Below are 14532 nucleotides of genomic sequence, written 5' to 3'. Positions count from 1 at the left end.
AATTCTCATTAAATAGCTTTGGCGGTGTCTTAAGTAGGGCATAAAAATTTGAAAATCTAACTTTGCACCAACTCTGCTCTAGCTCCGCTATTATGATAAATCAGAATTTTTTTAACAAAAAGATTTAGTGTCAGAGTCAGAGGTGGCAATGTACCAACTCTGACTCTGATATTGTACATATTTTATAAAAATATATGTATATGTAAACATCATACTATTGATTGTTACTACCATACAACACTAATGAATAATAACAGCTAATGTATAAATATTAATGTATAATAACATGTAATACTAATTATATAATAACTAATACATAATAACATTTAATACTAATGTATTATGTATAAACAAAAATATATAAATTTATAATAACATATAATACTAATATATAATAACTAAAGTATAATAATCAATGTATGATAAAATGTAATACTAATGTATAAACATTAATATATAATAACATATAATATTAACGTATAATAACATTAATTTGTACAAATGATTTATTTTTTCAATCCGACTAGTGAGAGCATGAGATTGTCAAATTTAAATTTCAAATAAGTTGAAGAAAAATAAAACCCAAATCCGACTTCGCTCTAAGAAGTTGGAGTCGGAGTTGGAGGTAGGGTACTCTGACTCTGACTTTGACATTGTCGGTGCTCAGTCCTAGTCGTACGTTTTGTGTCACACGAAATCCAAAACCAACCCAGGGGTCAAAGATAAGCCCATGCATCCAATATCACACCGCCTACACGACTACACACTATTTAGATATTTCTTTCATTTTATCTCATCTTATATAATTATTGTAATTTTTTAAAATTTGTTATATCAAATATAATAAATAAGTCAATTTAAAAAAATTTAAAATTAAAATAATATTTTATTTAACTTTCATCTCATCTCAACTTATTATCTAAACTTAATTATTCTTATTTTTTTATAATTATTTTATTCAAATTAATATTTAATGACAATCAGCAACACAATGTTATTGTCCCCCCTCCCTCTCTCTCTCTCTCTCCCCCCAGGGGCACTCTCTCAAATCCTGATAAAAAAATATATATAATTAGTAATTGACTAATTAGTATGAATAGCGAAGTGATATGAGATAATTTTAGATGAGTTGAATAAAATATTAACACACCAACCCACTTGTACCTAGCAGGACTTTAAAATAATACATATTTTTACCAAAACTAAGATTTATGGTTGGTTTGGTTATCTCATCTCATATAATCATTACAATTTTTTTAAATTTTCACATAAAATATAATAAATAATTTAATTTTTTTTAATCTTAAAATAAAAATTATATTATAATAATATTTTATTCAACTTTCAATAAAATATATCATCTTATTTAAACTGCGTAACCAAACGAGTCCAACTACCATAATTTTACTTTTTATTATTTTCTGATATATTTTTTAAGAAAAAACTTTATTTTTATTATTTTCTAAATTATCATATTTATTTTTGTCGTGACATTAAACACGATAAAAATAAAAATGACAGATTATGATAAACAAATGGTGATTTAAATGATATAAATTAATATATATTTTTTCTAAAACCAATATTTAACTACCATTATGCACTTTATTTTTAGGATAAAATACAGATAAATAAGAAGAAATAAAAAAAAAAAAAAAGAATTTGAGGTGTAAAGTCAAAAGTGGGATATGGAATGACTTCTCACTGTTTCACAATTTTTTTTTTTTTAAAGACTGGGATAGGCGGTTGGTGTAGCTTCTTATTATAGATTTGATCAGAAAGACTTGTAGGTTTCGTTTGGATGATCAACTCATATCAGATGAGTTCATTTTTAAAATGCCTCCGACATCCAAACACAAAGGTTCACTTTTATTGAATGAAGTTCAATAAACAACTCATCTTCGGGCCCCATACTAACAAACATCAGATCAATTTCACTTCTATTGTTTCATTTTACCTCGATTTCTTCTTTCCATGCCTCGATTTTCGTATTTCCATTTGATCGGTTTACACAATTGTGAAAGAATAAAAGCCGGTTGCATGGTTTTAAATATTTTTTTTTTACCAGTTGCGTCAGCTATGACGTCACATATATTTATAATTTTATATAAATATATATAAATTCATCTTAATATGCAAACACACTTAAACTATTTTTATGTAGATCCCATAAAATTCATTCAATTATCTCAACTCACTACTATTCATAAAAAACTCAACTCAACTCAATTTAGTTCAACATCCAAACGCAACCTTACTACAGTATATTTGGATTGAATCATAACAACTAATTCTGAGAGGGGCAGCCCGGCACCGCAACCCTGCCAAAGTACCAATATGAAAAGACCTCCAAGTTTTATTAAGATAACCTATTTCCAACATGTGATCTCAGGTAAGAGAGGAAAGAACGATCTCCAAACTTTTGCCGATTGGGTTACTATATTAGTGATTTTTCATTATTTTACTTAGAAATGATTCTGGTAGCAAAAATATCAGAATAATGATATTCATACAACACATTTGACGTACAATATATTTCATAATATATGTTTTAAAATAAAAGTATTTTTATAAATTGACGTTATTTTTATAAAATATTTTATAAAATATCTATTATTTTAAAATATAATCATGTAAAGGCTGATGCTACAGCCTACACCCAAATCCTCATCGAACAGTTTAAATTTTTCCTTTTTTTATCAACTATTTTTTGAAACACTTTAAATATTTTTAAAAAATAAAAAAATCACAAATTCATTAAATAAAAAAAATCGATACAGAAAATTGGTCATATTACTCGGTGGGAGTAGAGTTTTTCTTATGTAAAATATTATAGAAAGTGAGGTGTTTTTCATTACGAATCTTCATATTTTTCAGGCCAAAAGTCCGACTTTCCCATCAGAGAGGATACCCGGGATCAAGGCCACGCAATATGTTATATTTTTGAAGATAGAGTGAGCAAGTACACTTAAAAAAAAAAAAAAAATAATTAGTTAATAATAAACTCTATTCTTTTTAAAAAAATATGTTGTATTTTTGTATTTTATAACTGTATTTAATATTATTTAAAAAAAATAAAGATTCTGTTAGAGATGCAGACTTTAATCCCACAGAAACCAAGCTAATCCTACAAAATTCCAAGTGTTTTTCTTCCTCAAGTATCCACGGCAGTCAACTATCTAGGATCAACTACTTCAGGCAGACAAAACCGGCATCCTACTCGCACGAGAAAGGACATTCCTCATGGTGACCGACAGATGTCCAGAAAACACCGGTCATTGTCCCGCTAAAGAACCTATCGTCCTGAAAACGACTCGACGCTGTGTTTAATTCAAGCCACAACTGAGTTGAAATATCCCTGTTAAAGAATCGTGCTACACCACCGACAGTGGACAGTGTAGCACGAGAGGGGTCGATAAGATTAAAGAGACGTTCGAATTTGCAAGACGTTTCAGTTCATCTCAATTCATCTCACTATTATTCATTATTATTCAATAACTTTAACTCACAAATCTCATTACTATTCACAACTCATCTTATTACTATTCATAATTTATTTTAACTCATTTCAATTCATCTCAAGTTATCTTTAAATTCAAACGTCTTCTAAACATAATGTAGCACGTGAGATAATTTTAAATATTTTATAAATAATAATAATAACAAGTAACAAAAAAAAATAAAATAAAAAATAAAATAAAAAATAATATTAAAATATTCTCATCACACTCTATTACTCAAATGAACCTTAAATGATATTTTTTTATTTTATTATTATTTTCACATATTTTTTAATATTTTTTAATATTTTTTTAAAAAATATTTACTTAATATTTAAATAAAAGATTTATAATAATAATAATAATAAAATATCAATAGCTGACTACAAATTTGTAGTGCTGCATCCACGGTGGATGCAGCATTTTCTCCTTGCAAAATAAAGCTAACGACGACTTTATTATAATATTGTTGGGATTCAACTCGGGTTGAGTTCGACTCAATTTTCCTAAGCAGCAGTCCTCAGCTTGGAGATGTTTGAATTTAAAAATGAATTGACATAATTTATAAATAGTAAAATAAAAATTAAATTATTTATTATATTTAATATAAAAATTTAAAAAAGTTATTTTAAAATTTAAAAAAATTATATTATTTATTATATTTAATATAAAAATTTAAAAAAATTATAATGATAATATGATATGAATTGAAATGAGTTGACGTAGATTTTAAATCCAAACCTCTGATTCTCCTGCAGCCTAACATACGCATTTCACTTCCAACTAATCATTATAGAACATTGCATTATTAAACTCTACAAAAGTAGTCTCAACTCTCAACTTAAAAATTCGACCCTTAAAATTGTAATGCTATTAACATTGTTAGTTTACCTATTTATCGTCTAAATTCGTAAAAAAAAAAAAAAATAATGATGCTATTTAAGAAAAAGTGGTAATTTAAGAGTGCAATATCCAAAAGTGATCGGATATAAAATGAACAATAATTTTAAGAAGTGCAAAATATATTTTATTTACTCGGACTTTTGAAAAAAAAAAACATATCGTTTTCTTATTTTATCTAATAATTTTGTTATTTTTTAGAAGTGACATATGGAAATGGTACGAGGTTGACCATCTTATTAGTAGAGTATATAAATTAATTACACAATATACTTTCCACAAATAAGGGTAATTATACACATATTTCAATTTATTACGTTTTTGAATTTGATATGATCAAAATGAGAGAATAATAAAATTAAAAATGATAATATATTTATTTGAAATAAAAGATATTTATATTAAATTTAAATTATTTTTAATGAATGAGCATAATTATTATTTGACGGTAAAATAAGTTGTAAAATAATTTTAAAAGAGTTGTCACATTGTAAGCATGTCGAAATGTAATAAACCATCAGTCACATAGTAGAAGCGTGGGCCGCGTCGCAGTGGAGAGAAACTCTGAACTGAGAGGCAACATCAAGAAAATCGGAAGAGAGACGAGAGGAGTAGACGCCAGAGGTGTGTGTGAGGCTGGTAGCTCCGGACCTCTCTCCCTTTTATCTTCTACCTCATCCCCACATTCCCTTCGCCACACGACCACACCCCGATCCTCTCTCACTCTCTCTTTCCCCCCTCTCTCTCTATGGCTCTGCGGTCAGTTCCTCCCGTTGCTCAGCTTTTCCACTCCAATGGTCGCTCCTTCTCTCGACCGCCTTCCATTGTTCAGTCAAATGATGGAAGCTTGTTCGTTGATTTCGTCGGATTGTATTGTAAATCGAATCGAACGAGGCGGAAATTCGTAGCGTCTTCAGGCGCGAGGAGTTTCCCGCATTTTGTGGCGACGAGGTCGTCGACTGCCAAAGCTGTCCTCGATATTGGACGTGCAAGTACGGCCTTGCATGATCAACCGGATGCTGCTTCTGATTTAAAAGCGAAGGTGCGGTTATGAATGAGACTGAGTTCTGAACGTTTGCTTTGATTGCTGCTTTTATTTAAGCGCTTGGAGAACGTGATGACTCGGAGAACGTGTTTGGGCTTCATTTCCATAAATGAGTTTTTTCAATGCTAAAAAACTGAGATCCTCTTTTAATTTTTTGGTGAAATGGAATGGAATCAAGATTCACATATCAATTATCAATCACTTGAAGAACCTTTTTTTTTTCGTTGATGTGTCCGCAAAACATGTCGTTTTGAAGTGAGTTCCAGAGAGAAGTTCCGCGTCGTTTTCATTTGTTAGTTCGTGGAACTAAAAAGTTTACTGCAGTAATATAATTCACATTTTCTTTCGTATTGGATATAGATTCTCTTGAGATGCACTAAACCGCTGCATACTTGATATAGGTAACATATATAATGTTTTGGAAGTTCTTTTCTTGCTTTCTTAGGAGCTAAACTCAAGAGCGAGAACATTTGTGTTTGACACACACAGCTCAATTCTTTAGATCAATAGGGTCAATTTTTTGGATGCTTATCGACTAATTGGGAATGAGGATCAGTTATATGCAATCTGGGAGTAACTCATAGTCATACAGTAGCAGCAAAAACACTTAAAAAAAAAAATCCAAACAGTATCACGGGATGTTAGTCACGATCCTGGGACACCGAGAAAATAGTTATAAGACACTCTGAAACTTCTAGTCTTACCAAAACACCCTTAATTTGCAGGAGATGTAAAAATTATAGATCTATCTGTAATACCCTGATTAAGTATAGGAAGTTAGTGAATTAAATCCCAACCTGGTAAGGAGGAAGAAGATCTTGCCCTTCATAACGATTTCAAGAGACTCTAATTATAATATTGACTAGTCCTTTTGGAGTATGGGTCCATATGTGGCTTGGACCTTCCTTGAGTTGTTACACTACTAATTATAAAACTAACCACCACTCATAAAATGAAAAACCAAATGGAAAAGTTAATTAACTCCATAATCCTAATGACTTCAAAATCATGTAATACAGGTCTAAATCCAATGTGAATCATACACATGGAAAGCTTCAAGTCAAAACTGAAAACTACTTAAATATAGCAACTTGATCTTTCTTCCATCGTTGCTTCAAGAGGTAAAACAAGACAAGTACCCTTTAATTACCCTATCATTTTTGTCTTCATGTGTTTGAGGACCTCATAATAGATAAAGATGCAATGATCTTGATATGCTAGAGGTTCTACACAGATTTTGTGTTATCTGCCAATTGTTTCAGTCAAACTTGGAGTTGGCATTGCACTTTGATGTGCTGTGATATTACTTTGTTTTTCTTGTGAGATGAACTGCTGCATGTCTGTCTACATGACCTAGTTTCATACTCGGCAGGTTGCAAAGTTGGATGATATAATATCAGAAAGAGGAGCTTGTGGAGTTGGATTCATTGCCAATTTGGACAACAAAGGATCCCATGGGATAATCAAGGATGCTCTCATAGCTCTTAGCTGCATGGAGCATCGTGGGGGATGTGGAGCAGATAATGACTCTGGTGATGGTTCAGGATTGATGACTTCTATTCCCTGGGATCTATTTAACAACTGGGCTAACGAGCAAGGGATTGCTTCCTTTGATAAGTTGCATACTGGTGTTGGAATGGTTTTCCTTCCCAAAGATGATGACCTATTGAAAGAAGCCAAAAAAGGTGTGTTTAAGTAGTTTGATACAAGGTTTTATTTATTTATCTATTTTTTATAGTTTGGATCAAGTGTGCTTGACTTATTTCATTTTGTTTTCTGATACAAGCATGTGTGTCTCTTCATGAATGTTGTTTATGGCTCTCTTTGCCTTTATATTTTCATATATACAAATAATAAGATAATATAATTGGAAATTGGTTGATTGATGAGGATTACATATATATTAGTCAATGGTTCTTGAGCCTTCGACATGCCATGGAAGGATTGGTATGGGTATAGAGTCACTTTACTTGAAACAAGAAGGGTGAGAGTTAAAAAAGATAATGTTCTGCAACTCAGAAGTGGTCATTCTAAGTACACCACATAGTTAAGAGTCTTGCAATATAGTCTCTGCAGGTTTTGCAGTTTCCAGATGCTTTATTTATTTTTTGATCAGTAAAAGATAGATATTATATATATGAATGAAATAGGCATAGCTCTTGTACACATGAAGTATAGATAAGAACTCCTAAATCCATTCTAAAAGCGATAAATTAAAGACAAGAATTCCTGAACATTATCCCCATGTAATACAATAGTGGAAAACCAACACATTCGAGTGTGGAGAAAAAAATTCTTCAACTTGGTCATTGTGCGTTTCTTATCTTTAAAGCAACCCGCATTCATTTCTGTCCAAATACACTACATAATACACAACAAAATCATATTTCACACTGCTGCCACTTGATGGCAGCCTTGCATCTTTGACCAACAACCCAACAAATCCACCACCCTCATAGGCATAACCCAAGCAACATCAACCCTTTGAAAGATCTCATCCCACAACACTCTTGTTACCTCACAATATAGTAAGAGATGGTCCATAGATTCTATTATTCTCGTACATGTAGCACCAATCTAACACTACACATCCTCTCTTCCTTAAGTTGTCCATGGTCAATATCTTCTTAAGAGCAGCACTCCAAACAAAAAAAACTACTTTAGAAAGCACAAGAGACCTCCAAATATTCTTCCAAGGGAACGGAGTAATATCAAGTTGTGTTGTCAAGATGCTATAATATGCCGTAACTGTACATAACTTGTGATTATTAGACCTCCATTTCAAACTATCTCGCTGTGCCATAGAAGTCTCCATAGAATATAGTAAGCTGAAAAATTCTAAAACAATAGGTAATTTCCAATCATGGAAATCCCTATTAAAAAGAATATTCCATTGGTGCACAACATGAGAGAATAAACACACGTCTGCCACTGAAGCCTCCCTATTGATTGCAATACGGTATAAGGCCGAAAAAGCCCTTTCCAATGCGTGGTCTCCACACCACACGTCTCGCCAAAATCTGATTCGAATGCCCTCACCAACTACAAAGCGAATTTGATTTGCAAAATATGGCCACCCCTTCCTTATATACGTTCATAAAACCACACCATACCCCCTCTCACTTCCTTAGAGCACCAACCACCCTAAGCGACACCATATCTAGTGTCAATAATATCCTTCCACAATGATCCTCCCTCCAAATGATATCTCCAAAGCCATTTTTCCAATAAAACTTTATTAAAAGTTCTCAAGTTACACACTCTCAACCCCCCATTCACAACTGAGGCACATACAGTCTCCCATTTAACCAGATGAAATTTCTTCTCCTCCCTCATGCCTCCTTATAAGAAAGCCGTAAAGAGTTTCTCCATTCTGTTCACCACCTCTACAGGCATAGGAAACAAAAATAAAAAATAAGTGGGGATGTTAGTGAGAGTACTCTTGATAAGAGTGAGGCGGCTCCCATTTGATAAATACACATGTTTCCAGCTAGCCAACATTTTCTCTATCTTCTCCACTACCCCATCCCATATAGCTCTATTGTTGAAGGTTGCTCCCAGCGGAAGGTCCAGATATTTCATTGGGAAAGAGGACACCTTACAATCCAAAAGGCTTGCTAAGATGAGGATATTAGAGACCGCACTCACAGGAACCATCTCAGACTTGCCCATATTCACCTTTAGCCCTGACACTGCTTCAAAGCAAAGTAACAATGCTCGTAAAGTTTGGATTTGACTACTATTCGCTTCACAAAAAACTAATGTATCATCTGCAAAAAGAAGGTGTGAGATGATAATAGGGTCACCAGAGCCATTGCCCACCTGAAAACCCGATAAGAAACCTCCCCCAACAACAGCCTGCACCATCCTACTTAAAGCCTCCATAACTATAACAAATAGAAGAGGAGATAAATGATCTCCTTGCCGCAATCCCTGCGAACTATCAAAAAAACCAGCAGGTGTGCCGTTAATCAGAACTGAGAACCGGGCAGTTGAAATACAATGACGCATCCATGCAATCCACCTATCCCTAAAACCACATCTCTCAAGCAAGTATAAGAGAAATTTTCAATTCACATGATCATATGCCTTCTCCATGTCAAGCTTGCACAGAACACCTGAATTTCTCTCCTGTAATCTGTAGTCCAAGCACTCATTTGCAATGAGTACTAAATCAAGAATTTGTCTCCCACGAATAAATGCATTCTGGGACTTGAAAATAATATGTTCCAATACCGGGCTAAGCCGGTTGGTAAGAACATTCGAGATAATCTTATATATGCTACTAACCAGACTTATAGGCCGAAAGTCTTCAATAGTTAAAGCCCCGTGTTTTTTGAGAATGAGAGCAATAAAGGTCGCATTAAAAGATTTTTTAAACTTTTGAAAAGAGTGAAATTTACTGAAAACCTGCATAACATCACCTTTCACAATGTCCCAGCAAGTTTGAAAGAACCCCATTGAAAAACCATCTGGCCTCGACGCTTTATCCTTAGCCATGCCATATATGACCTTGTAAATCCCTTTTTCAACAAAAGGTCTCTCCAAAACACTCACATTCTGCGAGTCAATTGCCTCAACATGTAAGACATTAAGGTTGCGTTTGGATATTGAACTGAATTGAGTTGAGATGATAAGATATTGTTAGAATATTATTTTTTAATATTATTATTATTTTGAGATTTGAAAAAGTTGAATTATTTATTATATTTTGTGTTGAAATTTGAAAAAGTTGTAATGATAAGTTGAGATGAGTTGAGAGAGGTTTAATAACCAAACAAAGCCTAAAAGCTTCGGCCTTCAAGGAACCGATTCTGTGAAAAGGGTCTCATAGTACTGTACTATATGGTTTTCTAGCTCAGGAGGAGAAGATAGCACCTGAGAACTTGATTGAATTGACTCAATAGCATTGTTACGCCGATGTGAATTAGCCACTTTGTGAAAGAATTTCGTACACCTATCACCTTCTTTCAACCAAAGGGTCCTGGAATTTTGAAGCCATGAAGTCTTCTCTGACAACAAAACTCTCTCCAAGTTTGCCATAACCATGCCATTCCTCAATAACACCTCCTCCGAATTATCCCCCAAGAACTCTTTATCCTCCAAGTCTTGCAGTTCCTCCAACAGTGTAATCTTCTGATTGTCAATGTGACCAAAAACCTCAAAATTCCACTTCTTCAAGTCTTGTTTTAGTGCCTTCAACTTGCTTGCAAGAATGTAACTTGGAGTACCAATAAAATGATATGAAGATCACCAAGCACGCACCATCTCTACAAACCCATCCACTGTTAGCCACATGTTTTCAAACTTGAAATACCGGCGCCCCTTGTGAATACCCCCACAATCCAAAATGATAGGAAAATGATCTGAACTGACTCGAGCTAGTCGCTTCTGACTTACTTCCGAATATTTTGCTTCCCACGAAGGAGATACAAGGAATCTATCCAATCTCGACCAAACCCGCCCATTTAACCAAGTGTACTCGCCCCCTACCAGAAGGAGATCCATGAGGTTCAGATCAAAGATGAACTTGTTGAATTCTTTCATGGTCATAGAATGTCGACGGTGCCCTGATCGCTCACTAGGAAAGCGAATAGAGTTAAAATCACCTCCCATGCACCACGACACATCTCATAAGGAGTATATGCCCACCAACTCCTCCCACAACCTTCTCTTGTCCCTATCCACATTAGAACCATAGGAGCCTGCAAATGCCCATTCCCATCCATCAACTACATTTTTGAATAGAGTCGCAACCGAGAACTCTCCAATACATTCCTTAATCAACTCAATCATTCTTTTATCTCATATAAGTAACACTCCACCTGAGGCTTCCAAAGAGGCCAAATAAGTCCAAACCACATACGAGCACTCCCATAAACTTCGCACAATTTTCCTATCAATGAATCGCAACTTTGTTTTTTGAAAACACACCACATCACCCTTCCATATCCGCAATAATGATTTAATATGAATGCGTTTATTGCGATCATTGAGCTCCCGTACATTCCATGATAAAATCTTAGGCTTCATAAAAAAACTATATTACCCCTCCCTCTCGATCTATCGCTTCCGCCACTCCCTTCTTTCACATTATAATTAATGGAGCAAGTTAATTTTTTAAGTTCCCTATCCCGCTTTGAGGCTGATTTCGAATGGCTAGCCTCAAGTGATACGAGGAGAGCCTTAAATTGTTTTTTGTAACCTCCAAACAAAATCCCAATGACAACTTGAATCTCTTATACTTTCTTGAAAACCCACTTTGACGAACAACTCCCATAGTTAGAGCTGGGAAGGAGTGTACACAAAGGAGTTAGAATGACCCCCTCCTCATCAGTACTGGCAGGAGTAAAAAAAGCCAATTCTGAGCGACACACTGAATCTGGTTCCCCACTGGCAGGAGCAAAAAAATTTAATTCTTCAACCCCATCCCCAAACTTATTCTCCTCAAAAGAAACCATCCCCAGTGATAGAGAGTCTATCAGAGACCCCAGTAACGCGAGGACATGCTCCGACACATCTGACTACACAGAAATCACCATTGGGCCTCCGTCCACCATGCACTACTCAGTCTGTGCATTCTCCAAAGACAGCCCACGAGGCGGCGACGGGAAATCAACCATAAACCCATCCTCTGCCGGCGAGACTAAACGCGCAGGAGCAACATCTGGGCCTTTGACCACCACGTATGACTGAGTCTGTGCACTCCCCAACAACAGCCCACCTGACGACGACAGGGGATCAACCCTCAAGGTCTCAGCCACTACCAGCTCCTCTGCTATCTCGCCGTCCTCCAAATCCTCCCGTTGGAGTGACTCTATCGGCTCACCATAGTGGTCGACCGCGACCAGTGGTTCTTTCTGTGCCTATGTGGAAACCGGCGAGGTGCTTATCAGCGCCATCGGAGGATGACTCGACACCTGGGCCGAAATATCGGTCGCCCGCTGCTTTGCCCTCTAGCCTTTCTTTGGGCCTACGGCCTGGCCCAATTCAGGGCCCAAGCTCCTCCCTTCAATAAAGCCTGAATCATGGGCCATGCCCATCTTCAGCACCTCCTTACCCTTAACATAGTGTTTCCGCCAATCTATTTCATCTAATAAAGTCCCAACTTTTTCCTCCATATCACCCAGCACCCTTAGAATATTTTCCTCATTTGACCCCAACAGTACACTGCCATCTCCCCCTCGTCTCTGCACGATCTTTGAAATGGCCACGCTTGGCACCACAACACTCACGGCTCGAGACTATACCTTCTGTGTTTGGAGTCAAATAAAGCGATTTGTTTACTTATATAGTTTTTTTTATAAGTAATGCAAATTTTATCAAGAGTGCAGAGGGGCACAACACAAGTATACAAAAGGATATACTCAACCATATCCAAAAGATCATAATTCAATTTCCATATATGCCATTTTGTTAATTTTATACAATATGTGTCTTTTAATACATTCATTCCTTAGTTCTCTGTGAAATATTCATTGCTCGTTTCCATTTATTTTAATATCTACTTATGTAACACCATTTGTTTGCCTATCTATTATCTATGTGCCAGTACCCAAATGAAAAAATATGTGTGTTTGTATTTGTTAGTTTGTACATGTAATCTGTTAATTGATGGTTAATCCTTATTGCTTCTGTAGTTATTGTAAATACTTTTAGACAAGAGGGTCTTGAGGTGCTTGGATGGAGGCCTGTCCCTGTGAATACTTCTGTAGTTGGTTACTATGCAAAAGAAACCATGCCCAACATACAGCAAGTATTTGTTAAAGTTGTGAAAGAAGAGAATGTTGATGACATTGAACGCGAACTGTACATCTGCCGAAAATTGATTGAAAGAGCAGTGGGCTCAGAAAGTTGGGGAAATGAGCTTTATTTTTGTTCTTTGTCCAATCAAACAATAGTTTACAAGGGAATGCTTCGCTCAGAAGTTCTTGGGTCATTTTATTATGACCTTCGAAATGATCTTTATACATCCCCTTTTGCTATTTATCATCGAAGGTACAGCACAAATACTAGTCCCAGATGGCCTCTTGCACAACCAATGAGATTACTTGGACATAATGGAGAAATCAATACCATACAGGTTAAGATTTCTTATCTATGGGAGTTTTCTTTCTGAGCTTTGCTACTCATCATCCTCACACGCCGTACTTATTTTTATTTTTTCTAATTTATTTTTTTTGGTTTTATTCTTCTTACACTAATTGAATTCTTCTATTGATCATCCATATATCACACATTTGGTAAGAGAAAAAAAAAGGTGTGGTGTGTGGGGATGATGAATAGAGTTTTTCTTTCTGTGTAATATTACGCTGCAAACGCCATATATGATTTAGAATATAGTTTCTTTATTTTGACACTGGAATTTTTGTTTAGGGTAACTTGAACTGGATGCAATCTCGGGAGTCCTCATTGAAGTCACCTGTATGGCATGGACGTGAAAATGAAATTTGTCCATATGGAAACTCAAAGGCGTCAGACTCTGCAAATCTTGATAGTACAGCAGAAGTACGAGCCATCACATTTATCGTCATTTTAATAATATGTCATAGGAGCCCTTGTTTATTTAAAAGACAAAAGTATGAGAAGTTGAATTTTGTTTCAGAAAAATATTCTCTTGGTGGAGTTTATTTCTGAAACCTTCAAGTTTGTAACTTATAATGACAGGCTGCCATCCTAGCAAGTAAGCATATAAAGTAAAAACTTTACCTATTTGTAGGCAATTAATAGTGAACGCTGTTACTTTGGGCTGTTAATTTAATACAATGGAAGATGTTTTGAAAATGGTGAACGCTCATTGGGGGGGATTAGACTTTAGAGACTCATTTTTCCAAACTCTGTTACTTTGGGCTAAGACTATTGTATTAGATGGGGGTAATTTTAGTGAACTGCATTTAACATTTTACCTATCAAAAAAATTTTAGTGACTTGCATGCATCTTTTTTTTCTTCGTAGGCTGTAATTAGGTATTTTTCTCTTGTATACCACTTGTGTACTTGGGCTATGCCTAATTTTGAAGATCAATAAACTTTATTAATTATAAAAAAAATAGTTGCAAAATTATGATACACCCCCCCCAAAAAAAGA

General features: G+C 34.9%; 1 protein-coding gene across 1 annotated transcript in view; it reads left to right on the top strand.

Annotated features, from left to right (window-relative positions):
* The first annotated feature begins 5014 nt into the window (after positions 1-5014).
* The window catches only part of LOC109011587 (ferredoxin-dependent glutamate synthase, chloroplastic), a 35521-nt gene continuing 26003 nt past the window's right edge, over positions 5015-14532 (top strand). The window contains exons 1-4 of the mRNA XM_018992851.2: positions 5015-5442; positions 6818-7130; positions 13086-13528; positions 13822-13953. Of these exons, the coding sequence (XP_018848396.2) occupies positions 5149-5442; positions 6818-7130; positions 13086-13528; positions 13822-13953 (1182 nt within the window). The 5' untranslated portion in view covers positions 5015-5148. The remainder of the gene's footprint in view (positions 5443-6817; positions 7131-13085; positions 13529-13821; positions 13954-14532) is intronic.

Source organism: Juglans regia, chromosome 3 (assembly GCF_001411555.2).
Source record: "Juglans regia cultivar Chandler chromosome 3, Walnut 2.0, whole genome shotgun sequence".
In the NCBI taxonomy this organism is placed as follows: Eukaryota; Viridiplantae; Streptophyta; class Magnoliopsida; order Fagales; family Juglandaceae; genus Juglans; species Juglans regia.
Note: the sequence above shows the minus strand (reverse complement) of the source record. Positions and strands in the feature narration are given on the sequence as shown.